The sequence below is a fragment of the Suillus fuscotomentosus genome (genome assembly GCF_016647785.1).
Source record: "Suillus fuscotomentosus strain FC203 chromosome Unknown F5891scaffold_58, whole genome shotgun sequence".
Taxonomy (NCBI): Eukaryota; Fungi; Basidiomycota; class Agaricomycetes; order Boletales; family Suillaceae; genus Suillus; species Suillus fuscotomentosus.
The window spans coordinates 231,476-253,161 of NW_024539570.1; the positions used below are offsets into that span (position 1 = coordinate 231,476).

Consider the following 21,686-nt stretch of genomic DNA (forward strand, 5'->3'; position numbering starts at 1 on the left):
CGAGTTGAGGCAGTATCCAAAAAAAGCTGTGATGCGCTGTTCGGCGCCCGACAATTGACTGAAGGCTGCCTCGAGACCGGAATGCACAGCTGCACGGAAATTATCGAGCTACGACAGGGAGGAGGCACCACCTATGTGCACAGTGTCAGGAAGGAGCGGAATTCGTGGATACTTTGGTCCAGTGTTATTAATGACCACAAACGCTCCCGACTCCACTCATCGATCATTGGTATTGGGGAGTCCCAAGTACTATGCGCGTCGAGTGATCGGGCACGAGGTAACCGCGGCATACGGAAGATGATATACTTGCCTTTGAGGTTTATATTGAAGGCACTCAGAGACACATTTGCCCCTGCAGTCGGAAAAAGAGCAACTCGACGTGGAAGCGTGTTTAGAATTGTAGAGATCCGAGGTAAATATATCAGGCCACTAGAGATCTGTGATTCGTGTTTGGTAACGCGAATAGTGTGAACGTTAACCAAGCACGGTTCTCCTCGGTACAAAGCACCTTGACTCGGAATAGGTTAATGGCATGTAGTAATGATAATCTGTACAAACTAAGAGCAGATGCAAATAGGAAGATTTTGACGGGTTCCGTGCAGGGAGTGCTCTTGAGTTTTATACACTGTGAAGCCGACTCGCTGAGTCTCGCTCGGTTACTAGCACCATCGAATGGTCAAGAAGTGGTGAATTGCGAGAAGGGATTCGTCGCCTCTTGCCACTGGCCAAGTGATTAGGATTTGATATCTCTGCAGGTCCGACAGCCTCAAAATACGACTGTTCCGAGTTTATATTTACTACCTTGTTCGATGTGCAGCTGGCAGGTTAGTCGAGAAGTCTAAAAAGGAACCACTCTCGTGAAGAAGAGACGCAGAAGATACCCAAGATTTCGACAAAAACAGGTCGGAGCGGAAGCAATAAGTCATAACCAAACACGCTTACCACAGGGTCCCTCTCGACACTGTCGTCCACGACGACCAACACCCTTTCCACGACTTCCAACACATTCGCAACATATCTATGAGTAGTCGACAGTCACGCAGCACTCCATCTTCATCCTCTTCCTCTTCACCACATGGCTCAAAGTTGTCCAAATTCCTAGCGAAGCAGAGCCGGGATAGGTCAAAATCCATGACAGATCCAATCGTAGCTGCTAGCACCGCGTCCATCGCCAGCTCAAGTTCATCCAATTGTACGTCTGTCAGTAGCCCGCCACTTTCACAGTACAGCTCGCGAAAGAGCGGAAGATTTGGTGGTGGGAACGCTAGCAACAATCTTAGAGACGACAAGCCAAATAGCCCGCAGCCTGACCCTGATAGTGAACAGGAGGACTCATTTGATGAAACACCTGTTATTATCGAGCCTGTTGATATCATACGCTCACGGAATCGTTCAGAACGCCCTCTCAGCACCATTGGTGACATACCTCCCTCTTCCATGTACGCTTCAACATCATCCACACGTATATCGGATCTCCCTACACGACTATCCGGATGGCTATCACATACTTTTACCAACTCATCAACAGACTTATCACTTCCGTCAATACTCTCGCAGTCCAATTTTACCTCTCAGGCATCCCCTAAGACCAAGAGCTCAGCCTTACTCACCGCCGCGAAGCACGGCAAAGGACATCTCGATCGCGCAATGCGCTTTTTGCTGGATAGTGACTCTATCCCTAATAAATCTCCAGAGCCTATATGGCTCCTTGGTGTACAACATTCAGGATATGAACCTCCACCTCATCCTACCCCCAGTCGCCGCCCTTCTATCGAATCTCGCCGCTCTCCATCGTTCCGTTCTACCACATCATCCTCAGCCACAGTTTTACCTGACCCCTCTCTGTCACTCTCGTCATCCTCTTCCAAAAACCCTGCCAACAATTGGCCGCCTGTTTTCTACGCAGATTTTACGTCACGAATATGGCTAACATACCGTAATCAGTTCGCTCCCATACGTGACTCCACACTATCGGCTCTAGAGTCGGACTTAGCTTGCTGCGAGCCACAGCCTGTATCTTCGAGTCCGCGCCCTAAGAAGTGGCATTGGCCAGGCGGAGGTGAGAAGGGCTGGACGAGTGATGCGGGGTGGGGTTGTATGCTCCGGACAGGTCAATCACTATTAGCAAACACTCTCTTGCATTTGCACTTAGGTCGAGGTGATCTTTCCCCTGATAGCTCAAGAAACTCGTCTTGATTGCTCATTATTCAGAATGGCGCCGTCCTCCAAACCCAGTACACACAAACGATTATGCCACATACGTCCAGATCATTACGTGGTTCCTTGACTCGCCTCTCCCTCAAGCACCCTTCAGTGTACACCGCATGGCCCTTGCTGGAAAGGAGTTGGGCAAAGATGTTGGGCAATGGTTCGGGCCTAGCACTGCTGCAGGCGCCATAAAGTATTCATTTTCCTCATATTCTACTTCTAATCAATCCATTAATCTGTGCACGCAGAACCCTTGTACATGCCTTCCCAGAAGCTGGCCTTGGTGTCTCCGTTGCGACTGATGGTGTTATTTATCAGTCTGACGTATACGCTGCATCAAACGTGCATATTGGTTCACCACGACGACATATGAAGGCCACCTGGGGCGAACGCGCAGTCCTTGTACTTATCGGTATCCGTCTGGGAATTGACGGTGTCAATCCTATCTACTATGAGACTATCAAGGTCAGAGCACTCGCTTGAGATCTCAGCAAACATCTGACGTCTATCTAAGGCGCTCTTTACCTTCCCGCAAAGCGTGGGCATCGCCGGCGGGCGTCCCTCTTCCTCGTACTATTTTATGGGTTCACAAGCTGACAATCTCTTCTATCTCGATCCACATCACGCTCGAACTGCCATACCTCTCCGCCCAGCACCCCCGCATGACTTCAAACGCGAGATGACCCCAGATTCGGGCCGCCAGCGCACCTCCCACCACCGCGCGCCTACTTCACCTTCAAGCGTGCGCACGGGGAGCTCAACATTCTCATATCACGCACCACTTTCGCCTTCACCGCTGCAGCATCAACTTAGTGCGAGCTCGAATACATCAGGTTCATCCAACTCTCACCCGCCACGCTGGCCGAACCCGAGCTTGCCAACACCGCTTGGAGGGTTAGAGCTCGACCCACGAGAACCAAGTACGGAGAACACCAACGAACTGGATCCAGTCGCAGAGCACTACGTGACACAGTATTCCGCTTCTGAGCTGCGGACGTTCCATTGCGACCGTGTGCGGAAGATTCCTCTCAGTGGACTCGACCCAAGTATGTTGCTTGGGTTCCTTTGCAAGGACGAGACGGACTGGATTGATCTCAGGAAACGTGTGAATGAGGTGGGCATCTTTTTGATACCGACGAGTGTTTTCAGTGTTGATTTTTCCCCTCATGGGGTGCGTTGGCAGTTGATGCACAAGCACAAGCCAATATTCACGATCCAGGACGAGCCACCCTCGTGGCCATCTGATTCGGACGAATTCATGGGGCTCGAATCCATCTCGGAGCCAGATATCGATATGGAATTTGACGGAGATGGTGTGGAACGTGACGATCAAGAACAGCCCGAGAACGAAGACCAGTTCTTTGATACTCGCTCTGCATCTCAGTCATCTGTTCCAAAGGGTCAGGGCTCAGAAATTGACACGGAGGAGGATCCAATAGGGCCAATCACACCTGGCCCCAATTCCATGCTTGAGGCAGACACACCAGACAAGGCAAGGGAGCCTATGGATGATTTTGAGGAGATTAGTGCTGAGGACGAGGATGAGGACGAGGACTGGGTAGATCCGTCGCTACCCACGCCTCTGGCGCTGTCCGTACAGCGCCCTTTTGCGCCCCCTCTTGGGAAAGCGATATCGACGAGCTCCACAAGCAGCAGTGGAAGTGCGGGGAAGGGGAGTAGCAAGAAGACGGCTGGGAGGAAGCAGAAGACGTTGGTGCCGCTAATACAGGCGCCGGTGAAGGCCGATGTACATTTCCCGTTTCCGCGGTCGTTGGAGGAGAGCGTGCATGATGGGGGGCATGGGTCTGAAGCAGAGCCATATGAGAGGCGGATGAACAATGCACGTGCAAGAGACGGGGGGCGCACCGAGAGCGGGGGCGTCAAAGCTGTTTTGACGGAGGATATGAGATAGCCCAGGGTCCGTTGGTTGTTGGGTATGTTTTTTATTAGTGCCTGGGCATTTCATTTCGACTTGCGGCTGCCTGTGCTGTGGTGGACCCCTTCGGGCCTGTAACTATGTGTGTACTTTTGCCTGGTTGTTCGTAGAGATACCCGTCACGTTAGGCATTGGCTCGATGTGTTATCTATTTGCCTCTTCTGTCTTAGGCTTTCCAATATTCGTTGACATCAACAACTTTTCAATTTAACACCTTGACATTCACTTGGATGCTGTTCGGCGATCCGACTGTGAAACCAAAAACAGGTGAAGTTCACCGGCTGGATCACCCGATGAATGGGTCATGATAACAAGCTTACCAGGTGCCCATCACTACCATCCGCACCATGTGAACGGGTGCATTGATCATGATCGGAAATTTTGTTCATTTCACCGTCTCTTCGAAAGGTCTTTCGGGTGACAATTTAGATTACCGCTTTGACTGTGGAAGGGGTGATGGTAACCTCTTGGTTTCATCGTACTGTGTTTTCCACCAACATTGTCAGTCGGGGACTCTTTGTAACAAATGAAACGTGTCAAGAAAAACACACTAGTAGGGTTCATTGATGATTGGCGTTTCTTTCGCAAAGTGAGTATTGGAACGCGCAGGAGGGGATATTCTGGTTGCACATCACAACATTTATTCTCTACATCACGACCGCGGACATGTAAAATGAGTAGACTTTCACCGGTAAACAACTTGATAGCAACGGAGTCTCTTCCCATGTGAAACTCATTCCTGTTGCACGAACTTCCAGTATTGCTTCTTGTCAGTCTCAGCAGGAGTTGAAACAATTCTGATCTGGAGTGGCATTGACCACAAAGTCCCAAAATATACCGATCAAGACAAACCTGAGTTTTGTTCCAGTCGCTATCAAGGTACCACACAAAGTTGGTGTTTTGCTTGCGGATGCTGTAGACGAAGAGGACAAAATAGTCTTTCAATACCTGCAATCGATGCTAGATACGAAAGACAAGGTACTACTCACATAAACTCGCCCTGGGACAATTGGGATTCGATCAATTGGTATACCACGGGCGAGCCGTTACCTTCGAGTTTCATTCCCTGTCATTTCACGTGGTGAACAATCCGAATCTGTCAACGCCAAACAGACCGACCAGGGTATCAGCCGAAGCATAAGTCTTGCTCTTTAGATTGATGATTGTTACGAGATCCTCAGCTCCTCCCGTGTATGAGACCATGAACTGTGGTGATGGTGAGTGCAGGATGCGCCTTACTGAGGTGCACGTACAGTGCGGTTATCACCCCCTTCAGAGGAGCCATCATCCGTGTGCCCTGTGATGGGAGTGCCAACCGCAGAGCTACCGCGTTCCAAGTCCGCGTGCTGGGTGTTGTAAAAGACATTCCGGATCTTGCAACTATGACCATCCTTCGGTAATCTGTCACTCATGATCGCGAAAGGTCTGCTGGTGAGTTACTGAGTAGTTGAGTGAGGGGATTGCTGATAGAATAGCAAGAGATGCTATACCTTCAGAGCTGCTGGAAGTTCAGTGATCGTTAATAAGAAACAAAGCGACTGCAATAATAAAATTTTGTGCCACGTATCTCGACCAAGTGCCAGTACGTAGACGAATACAACACAGAGGAGCGATCGACTGAGGACTCTTCATGCTGACAAACCCATGTAGTTCCATGGCCGTCGGACCCAAGTCGGACCGGGTCACCGAGTGGAGCTGAGTCGACAGAAACTTTCTCGGAGACCATCTGTACCCTAGGGTACAGGAATATGTGCTTTGTATTTGCCATTACATATCCCAGTGATAAAATTTAGAGTATGAATAGCTAATTTATCATTCTCAGTTCAGTCAAAATCTTGCCTGAGGAAAACTCTGAAACCGCCGTTGTGTCTGCATTTACAGGAAGCCACCCAATGACGAAAATGAAAACTGTTCAGATCTATTTCTTCCAAAACAAGTGAGTACATACAGTTACAAGATCTCTATCGTCTTAACATTGATCATACCGTGCACATCTTTAACTTGTGCAATGATATTATGATCTGATGCGATTCTCTTGTATTCTTTGCCATGTCGTAGCACTAGCAGGAATGCGCTGAACGGCTGCCCAAGGCGAACGATCAATCGCATTGCACGTTCGCTCAATTCTGAATCAACCGGACCCTGTCCTCCAGGCGACTCAAGGGGGTCAAAATCATCCACACTCTCTGCATCATCTGCATAGTCAGGCAGCTCGAGCAGACGACGATCCCAGGGACGAACGAGTAAGAATGACTGTCGAGCGGGTCTTGGTAACTTGCGCTTCATGGTGATCGTCAGGTCATGAAGCCCGTCTGCCTTGACTTGATACGTGAAGCAGGTCTGCATGTCTTCAGTAGGTCTCCGTATGACTTCTGTGACAGGGAATACTATGCAAGGTAGATGTAGTCTGCAGTTTGCGAAACGAGGAGGGTCCCGGTCGTCAAGCAGAGTATAAAGCTCCACAGCCAAATTTACAGCCATGACATGTCGGAGCGAGGAAATTGACATCTGAATGTCACCTTCAGACAGAGATGGCACGGTGTATGGCGTAGCTTTGTATGAAGTAACGTCGGCCGGGATACAGCTGTTGAATTCGGATGATTGACCCACCCAGTCCAGGGCACTGATGTCACCCGACTGAGATACGACCTCCTGCAAAAGCCTCCCGAGCGCATTTTGCTTCTTCTCGCCATAAATAACAGGCAGGTTGATGCCGAAGATACCAAATAATGAGTATGCGATATCTTCCGGCAGCGTGGTGACACGGGCCGAGACCCATTGGAGTTTCTCCCGGGCGTCTCTCATCCCCGGACGGAAGGCGCTAAGGGCCTGTGCATCTATGCCCGTCGCATCTCCCATCTCCTGCATAATTGACAAGAGAATCCTTGTGGTTTGGAGAGCGATCGTCGAGATATGGGGACCAGTTCTGCTGATAAAATAGGACAAATTTTGGGGCGAGGAATTCTTGGACTGTCCATCCTCGCATGTTCCAAGCGCTACTTGCGAGTGCGCCAGGTTGCGATGAAGGTGGAACATCCGACAGGTAGATGATGGTAAGCGCTGAGTGGCGATACCAGATAAACATGGAGTTGACCGATTGTTGGACCTCGACGTTGTTGGTCTGGTCGATGCAGCACGTATCAATCCATGCCCAGCAATATCCTTTATCACGAGCAGTTTTACAGAATGACTGCAATTTCGCGAAGCCGCTAACTGGGTCCAACTCGTATATCACCTTGCCCTGGATGTCATGCATCAACGGCTCCGTCCCTTCCCACCTATGCGATAGCATGACATAACGGAAGTACATCGCCACCACGTCTTGGATGCGCTCCGTTTGAAGGTCTGTATGCTTCACTGTGGATGACAGAAGCTCCTTGTACTCTGTGCTCGTTTTGAAGGCATTGATCTGAACCTCGCGATTACATAATCGCCCAGTGGAGGTGTTGATTAGACGATGTGGGGCGTCGTCGAGTTGGGCCTTGATGGCCTTTTGAATAGCTTCTTCTGCTTCGGATAGACCAGAATACTGTTGGTGCAAGTCTGGACAAAGAATTAACAAAGTTGAAACTGGAAGACGTGCTGTTTGGAACGTACTCTTTGTTTCCATGTCGGGAGCATTTTCCAACTTGGAGAGCATAACTTTGAAGGCCTCGATGGCTTCATCGTATCGACGGGCGCCATGAAGTGCTGTATGTTTCAACTGATATCCAATGTAAGATGAGGGGTTGAGTTCGATGACCTGTGTATCACCAGAATGAGCATCGAATACGAAACGGTACTCGTCACCGCACCATTTCCGCATCAAGGAGTGCGTCGTCCCATAGCATTTTTCCCGACCTCGCCTGACTGCGGTTCGCAAAGATGGTATCAGTTTCCAAATAGACGTCGATTGCCGCAGAGTAAAGCTCAATAGCCCTGTCATAATTACCCGCAGCGAGGGCATCATCTCCGCCCGCAGCGAGATCAGTCACTCCGGCGGAAGCATGGAGCAAACGACAATCTTCCTTGAAAGCTAAGTGAAATGGAGTTGAAAATTATACCTGGTTGACAGCATGAACACTTGCCTGTGGACCAATCAAGACAGTATGCTTTCATGGCCTCATCAGCCTTATCCATCATGTATCGGTATGCTTTAATGGCTTCTGAAAGTCTACCTGCCCGAAGGAGCGCGTGACACCCATTCTGGTGTGCAGTTCGCCACAAGGACTTGAGATCCCACCCGAATAACTAAAAAAAACAGTCAGACGTGAAAAAATATTTCCAGTTGCATTGTAATCAACTTACCACCACAAATATATCATATTTAGAGTGGATGGCCGCCATAGATGAGAAATTGATAGTGTTGATAGCAGCAGCGAAGTGACCAGCAGCTTCGTTGTGGCGTGCAGCGGTTAATGCATTCATTCCCACTTGGACATGTAGATAAGCCTGAAGTGCAAGGTTCGCAAAATCAGTATCGACGCATGAATGTTAACTGTCAGGAGCGCTCACTTCCACAATACTACAAGCAAGAGAATTCGGATTGGGACGAGTGGTAACTAGGTCTTGAACGCGCAGGATTGCCTCATCATGTTGATTTGAATTAAAAAGAGCAATGGCCTGACGACCACCATTTAAGTAGCGAGTATATGAGATGCAATCGACATACCTTAATCAAGAGTAGAAGACGAGTTTTATTCAAGTCTACGTCTACGTACATGAACGCAAGGTCAAATGCTTTCATTGCATCCTGGAACTGTTGTTTTCCACAGTGGGCGATGCCCTTGGAGATACAGCCCGCCAAGGATGGCTGAATGCTCATACTCTGTATTGTCATGGCAGTTAGCCTGTTTAAAAAGTCATGACGGGACAGTGTATCTCACCTTGAGTGCATCATCAAGTGCGCGGTCCCAGTCGGCTTTTCTCGCCATAACAAACGAGCGATTCGCGTAAGAGTTGTAGTCTTTGCTATCAGCGCCAATATCTTGTGTCAACAGCTTGTCAGCAGTAATCAAGTCCCCGGTCATGCATGCATCGCGGGCTGCCGTGTTGATGGTGAGGATCTGCTTCACGCATGTCAAATTACGTCGTAAAAGACAAGGCTGGAAACAAGCCTTGCATGCCTGGTCCTCGACAATGTCCTCCGGTAAAGGTACTGTCCACTTTGACATCATTTTATCTTTTCCTCCACTCAGGATGTGCTTGCCGTCCGTGGAGAAGGTGATACAAAACACCTGATTGGTGTGCTGGAATGTGGCGATGGTTTTTCGATCCCAAAGCCGCCAAAGGCGAACCTGATGGTTGTCAGATGCGGAAGCGAGAAAAGTGCCGGTAGGGTTGAAGTTGAGAGCCCCAGGATAGCCCTCCCGGAGTTCACCAACCTGCATCCAGGTCAATGAATCCCATATCCGTATGACGGGATCACGTCTATCGCCAACTGAGACAAGCTGTTTGCCATCGGGCGTCCACGCGAGTGAAATACTATTTGTTTCCGACGCAGAGTGACCCTGGAACTTTGCGATACACTGGCATTCCTTCTCGGCCAGTGGATTCCATATTTGGATATCTGACGCGGTTGCGATGGCAAGATATCCACCAGATGGTGAATACCGAACGCAGAAGATGTCAGCGCCGCAATTGATTGGATTTCCTTGCACCTGCCATGTTTTTGTGTTCCAAAGCTTCGCTGTGGTGTCCCATGAGCCGCTCGCTAGTAATGTACTGTCTGGGGAAAAATCGAGCGAGTAGATCTCTCTGGAGTGGACTTGGATGGGTTTTGTGAGAGATTCGCCGTCTCTATTCCAGGCGATGAGCTCTCCGCGCACATCACCGCTTGCTATGAATTGCCCATCTCTTGATACTGCAACTCTGTGTACTGCGTTGCGATGGCCCTCCATTATCTTCAATACAGCACCGCTTTCTAAATCCCACAGACGAAGCGTCTTGTCCCATGAGGCCGTCACCATGCAGGATCCATCGGGGAAGACTGCTGTTGCATGGATACTGTTTTCGTGACCTTCAAATGTTCGACTAGCAGTGGTTATTTGAATGACAGGCTGTTCTACTTCCGTCATTCTGCTCGGCGTGGATGGTGGAGAGCACAACTTGGTGGAGAGCTTGTGGGTGTCTTGATCTGAGTTTCAGAAGTGGGTGTACTCAGTGGGCCTTTTTGGGCTTCTTCACAGCCTCGACCTGCTTCCTGCATCATTAGACGCCCAGGACACGAGGCCTGAAACCTATACCTACCATGTAATTATAAATCCCGGGCCAGCCATACTTTCTAGTCCACTATGTCCATCCGTCCAATCGATTCCACCGCCTGCTCCACCCTGGACGTACGATCAGAGAATCGATACTACTCTTACCGGAAAAGAGCGGGTCGCAGGCGAATCTGCAGGGTGGAAAGTGTATGATACAGCAAAGACAGACGAGACGTACGTACTCCTCCTCGACAGCGATATGTACAAGCTTTTAGTTCCAGGCATCGTATCACATTCATATCCACGATCAGCGAGGAGGACAGGGCGCACCGAGAGCGGGGGCGTCAGAGGGATATGAGATAGCCCAGGGTTCGTTGGTTGTAAAGTGGTGTTGGGTATTTTTATTTATTAGTGCCTGGGCAGTTCATTTTGACTTGCGGCTGCCTGTGCCGTGGAGGCTCGCGTAGGTACTGTGCTTTTTCCTGATGTTCGTTTTCCTCTTTTTAGTATGTCGTCATTGGTGTACGTCGTGGCGGCAATCAAACATTGTAGGTGTGCATTACACCACAATCACAGACACCATACGGTTACCGAGACTCATGTCATTAGCTTCACAAAGAATCTAATCCGTAGTACAAAGGTTGGTTGATCATTGCATTTAGTATAAGGGGCCAGGGCTGCCATCTTTTATCACTTAGCATGAAGGAGGTAAGTGTCTTCTTTGCTAAACTGACGGTCTCTTCGGAAGCTGTGTATGATAAAGTTGATATGCAAGCTGGGGCCCCAGTCTGTTTGTAACACTTGGGAAACGAGAAGATGAGTGCACTGTACATGGACCTTACAAAGAAGGCTTGGAACTGATGCAGTTGTCATCCTTCCACCGTATCTCCTGAGTAAGTACGGCTAGAAGGATGAGCTCCGTGGAATATATAGTATATCCTTCCTCAACCAATGGTCTCCAGATCGATTGGTCTGCTGGACAAGAGATAACGTGACGGTTTCTGTTCGCCTTGAGTATTCGAGTTGTCGGCTTGGACGTCTGAACCTGATTATGCGCGCAGCGTCATGATGGGTTGTACTCAATGCAAGTGTCAATACAACTTACCTGGCCACCGGCAGAGGCTATGACAGCTTTGAGCAACTTCAAGTCAATCTCGACTTTAGGGGTCACATAAAATGTCATCCCTTTCAGCAAGCCCTCCCCTCCGTCTTCACGTTTAGCGCGCTCGAGAGAAGTGGTGAGCTTAAAATTCCATTTCCGTTCCGATTCGGGGTCAGATATCAAAAAGTCCGTTTCCGCTGTAGTGGTCAATCAGAAAGCATCGATTTCCAGGATTAGTTACTCACGCAAAAGTTTGCCAGTTCGCACGCTCGAATGACCCATCCTTCTGTTAACACGAACGGCGAGCTTGCGATAGCGCACAAGAACTTCTCCGTGCGGACTATTCCCTTTGCGACAAGGTGCGTGCAGTCGTTGGGTTTGGTTGTCATCTTTGCCCCCAATTTATTCAACCTCTATTGCATGTTTATTGATTAGTTGATACTTCATTGCAGGGAACTGTCTTACCTTGATAGTGTCATCGGTCAGCTGAATACCTGTCGTCATCACCCTCACTGCTCCAGATTCCCGAGAGGGTCCAGAACTATAGTATGATCCGATAAGTCAAGAGGACGGGTGAAGACGATTTACGCACATCTGATTGGTGGCAACATCGGAGGCACGCGATCCCTTTTTATTCTGAGTCGCCTTGCCTCCCTTTTTCTTGGACGGCTCGTCTTCGTCAACACTCATCACGTCTTCCGCTCTTCGCTTCGTGCCCTTGCCCTCAGTCGTACCCGTCTTCGTCTTCGACTTCGTTTGAGGACTAGATGAAGAAATGATGTCCCCAACCTCTACTTCATTGTCCGTGTCCTCTGCGCGAGCCTTCTCCACTTTACGCTTCTTCATGTCTCGTTCCTCCTCGACTTCTTTGTCACGTAGGGAAATGAAAGAGTCATTGAGACCGGAGCTATGCCTTCGCTTGGCGTTCTTGCGCTCCTTCTCGAAACTAACGACGTCGGGCATAATTTCATCTCTCAGTCTGCTCGTCGCTTTGTTGGCAGCACTGCGCTTTGGTAATCCGCGTGAGGAATAAGTATCCAGAACCACAGAAACCTCATCCTCGTGTTCTGATTCTGACTGATTCCGCGCTTTGGACTTCGACTTGTTCTTCACAGGAGGTGTTGAGGTTGAAGGTTTCGATAGAGAAGGGCGTCCACGCTTGGATCCACTTGTTGATGCCTCGGCAGCAGATGCTTGAATTGAATTCGTTCTAGTAAGTTCGGACCTTCCTTCCTTGTTCGTGGAGGTGTCCTTGCGCGAGCTTGGAGACAAGTAATCTTTCGGTAGAGATGGGACGAGCACGGATACTGTACGTTTCGGCGTCCTGAGGATTTTTACAGGAGGCGAGGGTGAGCGGGTAGTAGACAGACTTGGAGATCGAGCGCGAGCGTTCTGTTTCTCCTTGGCAGCTTTTGCGGACGTAGTCGGCGGCTCTTTCTCCGGCTCTTTGGTTCTTACTTTGGCACTGGATGCAGCAGACTGATGCTTCACAGGCCGCACAAAAATTTCATCGTCATCAGACAAGGATGAGGCGCGTTGAGGAGTTTCCTTCGGCTTAGGCTTTGGTTTCATTCCTGTCTGTACTGGCGTCGAGGACCCGGGGACTACCCTGCTTGCACGGGTTGACGCAGACTCGGAGTTAGAATGCTCGCGAGAAGGGGGTAGATGACCAGCGTTGTGAGGTTTAGTCTTCTCCTTTGATGTGGGCAGTTTGTTAGACTTTCCACCGGCTTTGCTCTCAGCCTTAGTGAGAACTGCGACATCCGCAGAGCTCTCCTCGTCGACCTCCCTGGAATTCTTTACACCATCTGTCACTCCTCCTTCGTACACTTCCACAACATCATCAGATGCAGTGTTTTCTCGTGTGGTCCTCGAACGTTTGCGTGATCGCGGTTTCGTAGGTCTTGAGTTACCATCATCAATATTTGTCATACCATCCTCTTCTTCGAGAGTTACTTGCTGTGATGACGATTTCTTATTCTCCGAGGATTTCGGCTTTGGCTTCGACCTCTGCTGTCGCAGCGCCTTTGAAGGGGAAACATGTTCATCGTCGACATCTATGACTACGCTAGCCGCTATGTCGCCAGCACCGTCAAAGCTGAGGTCCCCTTTATCGTTTCTAGTGTCTCTCGTGCTCATATCTGTAGCTTGGGAAGCAGTGAGAGCATTACGCTTTGGCTTTGACGCTACAGGCTGGGATGTTTTCGAAGGCGAGCTACCCCCATCATCGATGTTCTTTGGCTTCGACTTGCTGGATGTAGTCATAGCTTTGGCATTTGATCTGGGAGTCTCTCTGGATGAGGTGATGGGCCCCACTTCATCGACCATTCCCCTACGGTACTCTGCATCCCTCTGCTCCTCCGAGTCAATATCAATGGGACCGACTCCCCGGCCACCTGGAACGGGTCCCCCTGAGGTGTTATAAACAGAGCTCGCACTTGTGCCACCTATTCGAAATGGCGCATCACATATGATAAGCACTCTAAGATGGAAAAGGCGGTCCAAACTCACCAATTGGGGTCATAAGCATCTTCCCAAAATCGACGCCGGGGGGAAAGAGAATGTATTTGTCAACTCCGACAGTAAGATTCCTGAGCGCAGATAATCAGCCTACAGATTCAGAACAGACAAAGACACGATGGCTTGAAAGCGGTCGCTCAGAGGTACCCACTTCCATGCAATGAAACAATCCTCGAGCCAAGTATGATTGACTATTGGTATCGACCATGCAACTGCGCGCTGTGTTTTAGGCGAAGGAGAACTATGAGCCATCAGTATAGCTGGTAATTTGCTTTCTCAAAACACTTACTAGCCAGCAACCAGAACTTTGTTGCTTTGGCTCATACTTGGTGTGAACCTTGCGCCCATGACTTGGATAAGTTTCTTCAGATAATCTCGCGCGGCGCCAGTATAGTTAGTGACGGTGATTTCCTGAGCGGTGAGTGAAAAAAAGGATCACAGAGCACATGGCGGATTCTGCTCACGCATTCGTTGAGACCAGGAATACCTCCTCTTGGAACTGGGTACCACAGCAAACTCTCATGTGGATCATTCAACATGCCAGATGCATCAACGTGAAACATCCAAGTCAAGTTTCCGATCAAAATCGGACGGGGTGAACGAGCTGCCTATAATATAGCCGCTGTAAGATGTTCCGCTGACGTCGTCGAGTAAACAAGGGATATACCTTGAAATATGCCTTCCCAGAGCGGTACCGCGTGACAAAAACATCACATTCATCCACAAGTGTTGCTTCCTCGTTCTCTTGTGCCTCCTCGTCTGTACTGGTACCTTAGGCATGTGATGTAAGGTCAGGGAGATGTCACGACGAGGACAGAATTATGTTACCTTTGACCTTGACAACAGTTCCACCCGCTCTCTGTATATTCGCCTCCACAGCTTCACGATGTCCCTGTCCCAATTCTAACGAGCGAGATAATAACAATCTCCTTCCTGCCCACACATTGACTCCTTCTCTGCGTTCTGCTTCCTCCATGGCCATAGGGCTGCTCAGTCTTGTCTCACTACTCTTTTTTCTCTTTTTTTTCCCACTTTCTCCAATTTCTAGATCATCCTCGTCCTATTGCGACCTGCATGCCAGGTTGCAAGACCTTCGGATCAGGCCATAAGTAAGGCCCTTCAGGTACACGACGCCCAACGCGAACCTGAGTCATCGAACCAATGCGGTGTGAGGACAGACATGTGGGTGTGTGGCGCAAAATGCATGGCAGTTTGGTACTACACGGTTACGGGTAACAAAGTGAGTAATTGTCCCATTGTACGCGAGTAAAGCTAATATAGAAAGTACCTTGTCACTCTGTTCATGCAATGCGAAGAGATGCGTTACATCCCGCGTGAGGCCCGTTCGCCATTGTCCTCCTAACGAGGTGATCCCTGCTGAGAGAACTTCGAGGTCCGATGGGGAGAGCTTGCGTATGAAGTTTGTGTCATGTAATGTGAGGTAATGAATATTTGCTCACATCGGTGGCACACGCAACGATACCCGAAAAAATCATTGTTGGATCAGGTGAATAGTACTGCTCGCTGACAACGATTATCAATCGCCTTCATACTGATCTAAGATGGAAAGGATGCTCACAGCTGAAGTTTTCCAAGGACTATACTCCGCTGTACCCACATTCCTGATACTATATGCAAAGACCCCGCGTGTTCGTGTTGAGTGTGCGATCCAGCAAGGGCAATAAGGTGGGTATGTGGTGGTGCGCTCGTTGCGCCATTGAGGTCCAGCAAGCCCGAAAGCTCCTTACGCTGTGCCGCCGGTATGGAAGATGAAAGAATATAGTGCACATCGTCGAAGACAGCCATACTGCACAAGCATCAAGCTTAAGGTGCTCGACAACAAGACGTGAGAGGAGGCGTGACGTGACAGTGTGCAACGCGTGCCATCACGTCGCGTGTCGGCACCACGTGCCTCAGAACGGCCAACACCTCAGACCTGTTCCATTTCACTTACTCAGTACTAGGGGAGCTCACAGTAGGTCGCTTTCACGTTCGCTTTCATAACAAATCGTTCACATATACAATGAAATAGCTAGAAACTAAATAGAATATAAAATTCAGATAGCGAGCTTGCAAGTTGTATGGTTAGTATGTCTATATTAAGTTCTTGTGCAAGGTCTTCGAGCGTCGCATCAGAGAACCTGTGAGAAGAAGATATCGTCATATATCGTTATATATCGTAATACATAGGAAAGGTTTTCGTCACATTGGAATATAAAGTGATATAAAGCAATATATGACTATGTAAAAGCACCATAATCAGCATAATCCCCAGCAAGAACTCACCGGTTTACTGATGTCTGTGCGGGTTGAAAGAGTGCTCGAACGATCATGAAAAGATATAAGACTCTAAGTTATTGCTGATGTAGCGAGCCGCGAGCCGAATCCGCATCTTACGGTTCTTAAGCTTGAACGTTAACATTGGGCGTGACGCAAGCGCTTGCCAATATCCTGCAAGATTTAGTTTGTATTCAGCAATCATGAACACGGAACTGGGACAGACTTTTCTTGCCAACCCTGGAACAGCGGAAATCACGAGATAAGAATAAAGCAAGCAAGACTCACTTAATTGATGCCTCTGTTTTGAGTTCAGGATGCACTCGCTGAGCGATGGAGGTCATCATCGCGGCCTTGGGAGTAGAATGCTGACCGACGCAGTTTCCAGTTATTGAAATCAGGTGAGGGTCTCCCCATAGACCTCTTCGGCTACAATATTACATTTCAGGGGCACGCATGGACTCGTCCGGGTGCCACATGAGAAATCGTAGTACAGGGAATAATAGATCCTGCAAATTGCTCTAGAGGTCGGATGCAGGTATTCCGCACCTGGTAGGCCGGAGCTCAAGGTCGTTACCGGAAGAGGCAGACTGCTCAGACGGCTAATCTACGACTTGGTCGCCAGACGCAGATCCTTACTTCAGTTGAAGTAATCCCGGAAAGGTCGACGATGCATATCCTGATTTTGTCTGTGCAACTTGATGTATTCTACGGATGTAAGGTTGAGTTCACTCGTGATTGAGGTGACCGTGCGATTATCATTGTTTCACCTTGTCCTTCGCTTGCACTGTACGCGCGGAACGTGTCATTTGGATCGAACATCAGGGAGAAATCGTGAGCTATGAAGCTCTTAGTAGCTAGGGGAAGCACGGTAGCAACACCCCGGTACTGTAGCAGTCAACTACTACAGAATCAAACTGTAATAAGCTGTAGTAGGCTGTAGCAATGGTACTAAGCTATTTGAAGTTAACATGTATTTTAAACATCGGTTAATCGAATTCACGGGACAGTTCGGTTTCGCCACATCTTCGCTTCCAAAATGCAGTCAGTTGATCAGTCAAAACTTAAAGATTAGATGAGATAGCCTGAGTACTCAGGCTATCTCATCTAATCTTTAAGTTTTGATATCGATCGGTCAACGTTCGAACATCTGCTGTCAAACTTCTGACCATTGTCACTTGAATACCGCACCTATCGGAGATCCATTGAAGCTACTACTAACCTACATGATGTACAGAAATATGGAGCACCAGTATCATGACAAGGGCCCCCTCCGACTACTACCCTCATGGTTACCCCCCCAGCCTGCCAGTGAACTCGAACTTCCTGCCAGCGACCCAAAATAATCGTCACCATCGTGCTGTGGCACATCTAATGATGCCTCGGGTTCTCTATAGGGCCGTAACACCGGCGGAATGTAATATTGTGGAGGCTGGGAGCCCAAAGGCGCTTCATGGCCATAAAAGAAGGGCCCTTGCGGAATGCTATCGGGAACGCATGGCGTATACTGCGTTACCCGAGGGGAATCTACAATTTGACGAGGCCCGGGGTACCACGACACATTAGACGACGTCGAAGACGAGGACGACGTGAGTGGGTTTGGAAGCGAAGATGGTAGGGAGTCGGACGATAGCGTTGATGCGGAGGTACTCGTCCTCGATCGATATAGTTCCGACGAGGAGGAGGGAACGTATATGTTGTATTTTTTGGTAGGTGATGCTTCACCTGTGCGAGATCTGAGAGTCTTTCTGCAAATATAGCGTCAATATATCATTTTTTGCGTCTCAGACGCACTTACAAGCACTGTTCATGGTGAGCCGTCATGCGGGGCAAGAACTCACTGTCATCGAGCTCAGGTTGGTCCAGGTATCGTTTGATCGCGTTCCGGATTCCCAATGCGACCGGTTGGAACTCTTGCGTAGTAAAATGTAGGGTATTCTGGCTTTTAGAAAGCTGGCCAGTAGCAGCACGGCGAATAATACAATATAGCTTGTGTCGAGTGTATCAGTATTTGGGGAGTCTTTAATGAAAAGACTCACTGCAGCGCCCGTAAGTTCATACATGAACCACGATGGTTTTGATATCCGTGCCCTCGACGTTGAATCGTTGAGGAAAGGCGAGCTTCGTCCGAACCAGAAAGCCTCGTGAAATTTGAGATAGGCTGGGGCCGAAAACACGAGAATTTTCTCGCGGTCAGCATCCCAACCGTGAAGGAAGTAATCCTGGAGGTTCTGCTCGTCCAAGATGAGGTTCGCACGCGCTACTATGCGTGCCGTTTGATCTTCTTCGGACATAGTACTAGTGTCATGCTGGAGGCCGAGAGCCGAGAGGTAACCCTCGGCATCCTGAACCAGTTTTCCCCACACAGTCGATAGCTCGTCCAATACCAGTTTAATGACACCGGCGGTAGGTTCAGTGACTAAATGCAAATGAGTAGATAAATAACGAAAAGAATTTATGTACGGTGCGCGTTCCTTGCGCATGCTGAAGAGAGGCATTCTTCAGCGATAGCCACAAGTATATTTCGATCAGCCTCCCAACCGGTCTCGAGTATCATATCGAGCACGATGAGTTTTCGTGCGTGGTAGATGTTCTTTTTGTCGTTCTCGTCGTAGAACGCGATATTGGAGGGTTTTACCTTTGCGCTCTGTTTTGAGCCACGTTTCGCACGTTGTGAACGTTGCGAACGGGTACCATCGTCGTTGAGATCATCCAACGAGATGGTACTCATTGAAGCCCGAGACGACGTGTGTTGGCTGGGGGTGCGCGTGGATGGAATGGCGTACGGCCTAAGCCGTTCTTGCGCTGGAAGTTGGCCTATGCGACGGCGAGACTGGTGTTGTTGCAACGTGTCGATCGGAGGGCCTTCGGTCTTGAAGTTGAATTGAGTTGTAAGTACTATCGAGAACACATCAAAATGATGCATACGTACATGTATCATAGTATTGGCAGCGATCCGACGTTCCGTTGCAATTCTTGAGTCGTTTTCGCTGGTTTGGAAGGGTGTCGGTTGGAATGGGGTGATGGATACTCCGTATTCATCAACGGTAGGTTGTGCGCCAGGAGTCGTACCACGGCCACCCTGGCTGCTAGCACGAGGCATAGTGTGTGGAGCGTTAGGGAGGATGCTTATTAGTTGAATTGTTCGATAAGCAAGAAACTTGCCTTTAAATAAAGCACCAATGGTATATGGTTCGTCGGGTTTGTGCGGTAAACGAACGAGCAGTTCACAACAGTTCAAGTTCAAAACGAGCTTGAAGGCCCGCTGGCACTCTATTGATCGACATGAGGCATGCTGAGATGAGGGTTCTCTGTGAATTTTGAGTAGGCTTACGCTTGTTCTGGGCTGATAGAATCATGATTTCGGGGCGATTTGTCGAGATAGTACTAGGATCAAGCCGCATCAGAAGATACAGGAAATGGATTCATATTTGCATAATCGTGCCGCCAGCCTCATTACTGGTGACACTACAAAAGACTACATATGTATGTATGTGCTCTATAAACAGTCAGATAGGAATAATCGGACTCAGGGCTTGGAGCTGCTCGTTAGTAATTGTGAATCGTCAGGTGCACCCCAATTCTCATCGACACCGCCATTGCATTCAGAAGAGACAGAAGAATGGTAGTCACTGCTGTCATCAGCCTCGTGATCTCCGCAACCTGGGAACAGCCTATTTCCGATCTCCCTGGCGTCTTTTCTCCCTTTGCTCCCTATCACTGCCACTCCTGCGTCGTGGAGGTCATTCCGGAGTGAGCCTATCTGTAAATCAGTCTTGGTGAGATGCCCCTGGGACTCCTCCATTTCATCCTTTAAGAGGGATGTCATTAGTTCTAGTTCTTCAGTGCGTAGGCGCTGGTATTCCATCTTGGCGGCGAAAGCCCGGCGGCTAATACGAGAGAGCTCCAGCATGCGCTGATTGAAATAAATTTCAGCCTCAGAGGACCGATCATAAGTGTACTAAGATATATGAGTTATTAGTTTTGAAGTGCATTCAGGTGAGGGACACGTACTGTTGTAAGTAATGGCTTTGATTTCTTCGTGGGAAGATCTTCGCAGTCATCGAGTCCATCATCTGACAGTAAGCTATACCGGTGTGACCTCTTGTGAGAACCGGATCTGGTAGCTACTGTGGGACTACCCTCATTGACCATAGTGGTCAAGAGGGGTGAAGCCTTGGGAGAGCTACCCCTTAGGATGGGGGAGCTACGTGGTATGGGGGAGCTACTTGGTATGGGGGAGCTACTTGGTACCAATATGGGGGAGCTAGTAGGCACCTCGAATATGGGAGGCAATGATCCAGTAGTAGATCCTCTGAGAAGTATCTTCAGTGAACAACCACTTACACAACATAGCTCATATCAAACACACCTGGGCTTGACTGGGGTTACTTGAGAACCGGTCCTCAAGCATGAAGAGGTATAGCTCTTCAAAGTGATAGAGTTATTAGGCACCTCAGATGTGGCAGGCTGTGAAACACTGGACATCATAGTATGTCAATGGACTTACACAAACAGCTCTTGTTGGATAAACGTACCGAATATGTGTTTTCGAGGTTTCTTGGGAACCAACTCTTGAGCTGGAAGAGCTATTCAGTGCCTCAAACGCGGGAGGCTCAGACAGCGAAACACTGGAGTGTGTAGTTAGTAAATTGGACACTCAAGCAAGACAATTTCTAATAAAAACAGACCTAGCTCTCAAGCTGGAAGAGCCACTCTTTAAAATGGGAGAACTATCAGGTCCTTCGGACGTGGGAGGTGACGAAACACTGAGTGCATAGTATTCAGTGAATGGGCACCCGGCTCCTAATAACAAACAAACCTCTTGAAGGACCTACTATTAGTGCTTCCTGATCCAAATGAACTGCGAGTACTGCTCGTCCAAGGCATGAAATTCCTGAAAAGCATGCAAACTCGTTGATAGCGGATGCCTTTCTCTTGAATCAACAAATAGAAAACTCACACGGATGAGTTTGCCAGAACTTTGCAAAGTCCAGCGATGCTCCGCAATGATACGGTTCTTCACAGCAACTCAATTTGATTTACATGTCACTGATTCTGCTACAGGTGCTCCTTTGGCCATGAAGAACTTTCATAATTCACCATATCCGCACTGAAGCAATCATTGACGCGACTATGCCGTGACAATTGTGAGTCGACAGTCAATTTCGACAGAGCTTGGGCAATCAAGATTTATATTTATAAGGGCATCCCTCAACTCTAGGGTGTTGGCAGAAATCCCCTTGAATTATTCACCAGCATGTCGCTCTCTCCTTTTGATCTACCCCATTCAACTAATGATACGCATGGACTTATCTGTCCTAATTGCGCAGATATGTTTGCAAACAACGATGATGTTATTTATCATCTGTCAACTTCTATTATCTGTGGTCAAAGGGTCGTCCAAGGTGTTGCTCTGGACTTTGGGGTACATAGTCATTTCTCACAAGACTATCCTGAT

At 48.8% G+C, this 21,686-nt stretch overlaps 6 protein-coding genes across 6 annotated transcripts; 1 reads left to right on the forward strand and 5 right to left on the reverse strand.

Annotated features, from left to right (window-relative positions):
• The first annotated feature begins 937 nt into the window (after positions 1-937).
• Positions 938-4,369, forward strand: F5891DRAFT_1055476 (cysteine protease required for autophagy). Its single transcript, XM_041362661.1, has 5 exons — positions 938-2,158; positions 2,212-2,401; positions 2,457-2,673; positions 2,723-3,322; positions 3,392-4,369. The coding sequence occupies exons 1-5, from the start codon at positions 1,021-1,023 to the stop codon at positions 4,118-4,120; spliced, it is 2,874 nt and encodes a 957-aa protein (XP_041221746.1). The 5' UTR covers positions 938-1,020; the 3' UTR covers positions 4,121-4,369.
• Positions 4,370-4,717: 348 nt separating this feature from the next.
• On the reverse strand, positions 4,718-5,855 carry F5891DRAFT_1055478 (uncharacterized protein). Its single transcript, XM_041362662.1, has 6 exons — positions 5,635-5,855; positions 5,398-5,583; positions 5,264-5,350; positions 5,134-5,210; positions 4,997-5,057; positions 4,718-4,946 (listed from the first exon to the last, which is right to left on the reverse strand). Exons 2-6 carry the CDS (start codon positions 5,554-5,556, stop codon positions 4,878-4,880), a joined length of 453 nt encoding a protein of 150 aa, XP_041221747.1. The 5' UTR covers positions 5,557-5,583; positions 5,635-5,855; the 3' UTR covers positions 4,718-4,877.
• A 186-nt stretch (positions 5,856-6,041) lies between these two features.
• F5891DRAFT_1055481 (uncharacterized protein) lies at positions 6,042-6,851 on the reverse strand. Its single transcript, XM_041362663.1, has one exon. It carries the CDS (start codon positions 6,650-6,652, stop codon positions 6,095-6,097), a length of 558 nt encoding a protein of 185 aa, XP_041221748.1. The 5' UTR covers positions 6,653-6,851; the 3' UTR covers positions 6,042-6,094.
• Positions 6,852-10,896: 4,045 nt separating this feature from the next.
• On the reverse strand, positions 10,897-15,795 carry F5891DRAFT_1055500 (uncharacterized protein). The gene is made up of 17 exons (XM_041362664.1): positions 15,528-15,795; positions 15,409-15,472; positions 15,237-15,356; positions 15,094-15,166; positions 15,040-15,065; positions 14,777-15,008; positions 14,616-14,719; positions 14,413-14,556; positions 14,238-14,359; positions 14,100-14,189; positions 13,940-14,019; positions 13,867-13,875; positions 12,021-13,839; positions 11,894-11,969; positions 11,670-11,841; positions 11,432-11,625; positions 10,897-11,371 (listed from the first exon to the last, which is right to left on the reverse strand). Exons 1-17 carry the CDS (start codon positions 15,752-15,754, stop codon positions 11,165-11,167), a joined length of 3,759 nt encoding a protein of 1,252 aa, XP_041221749.1. The 5' UTR covers positions 15,755-15,795; the 3' UTR covers positions 10,897-11,164.
• A 1,685-nt stretch (positions 15,796-17,480) lies between these two features.
• On the reverse strand, positions 17,481-19,328 carry F5891DRAFT_1193408 (uncharacterized protein; the record flags this gene model as incomplete). The annotated part of the gene is made up of 5 exons (XM_041367738.1): positions 17,481-17,973; positions 18,024-18,214; positions 18,265-18,644; positions 18,689-19,097; positions 19,158-19,328. 5 exons carry the CDS (start codon positions 19,326-19,328, stop codon positions 17,481-17,483), a joined length of 1,644 nt encoding a protein of 547 aa, XP_041221750.1.
• Positions 19,329-19,754: 426 nt separating this feature from the next.
• F5891DRAFT_983703 (uncharacterized protein) lies at positions 19,755-21,115 on the reverse strand (the record flags this gene model as incomplete). The annotated part of the gene is made up of 6 exons (XM_041377349.1): positions 19,755-20,186; positions 20,240-20,540; positions 20,598-20,705; positions 20,764-20,856; positions 20,917-20,994; positions 21,048-21,115. 6 exons carry the CDS (start codon positions 21,113-21,115, stop codon positions 19,755-19,757), a joined length of 1,080 nt encoding a protein of 359 aa, XP_041221751.1.
• Positions 21,116-21,686: the final 571 nt, after the last annotated feature.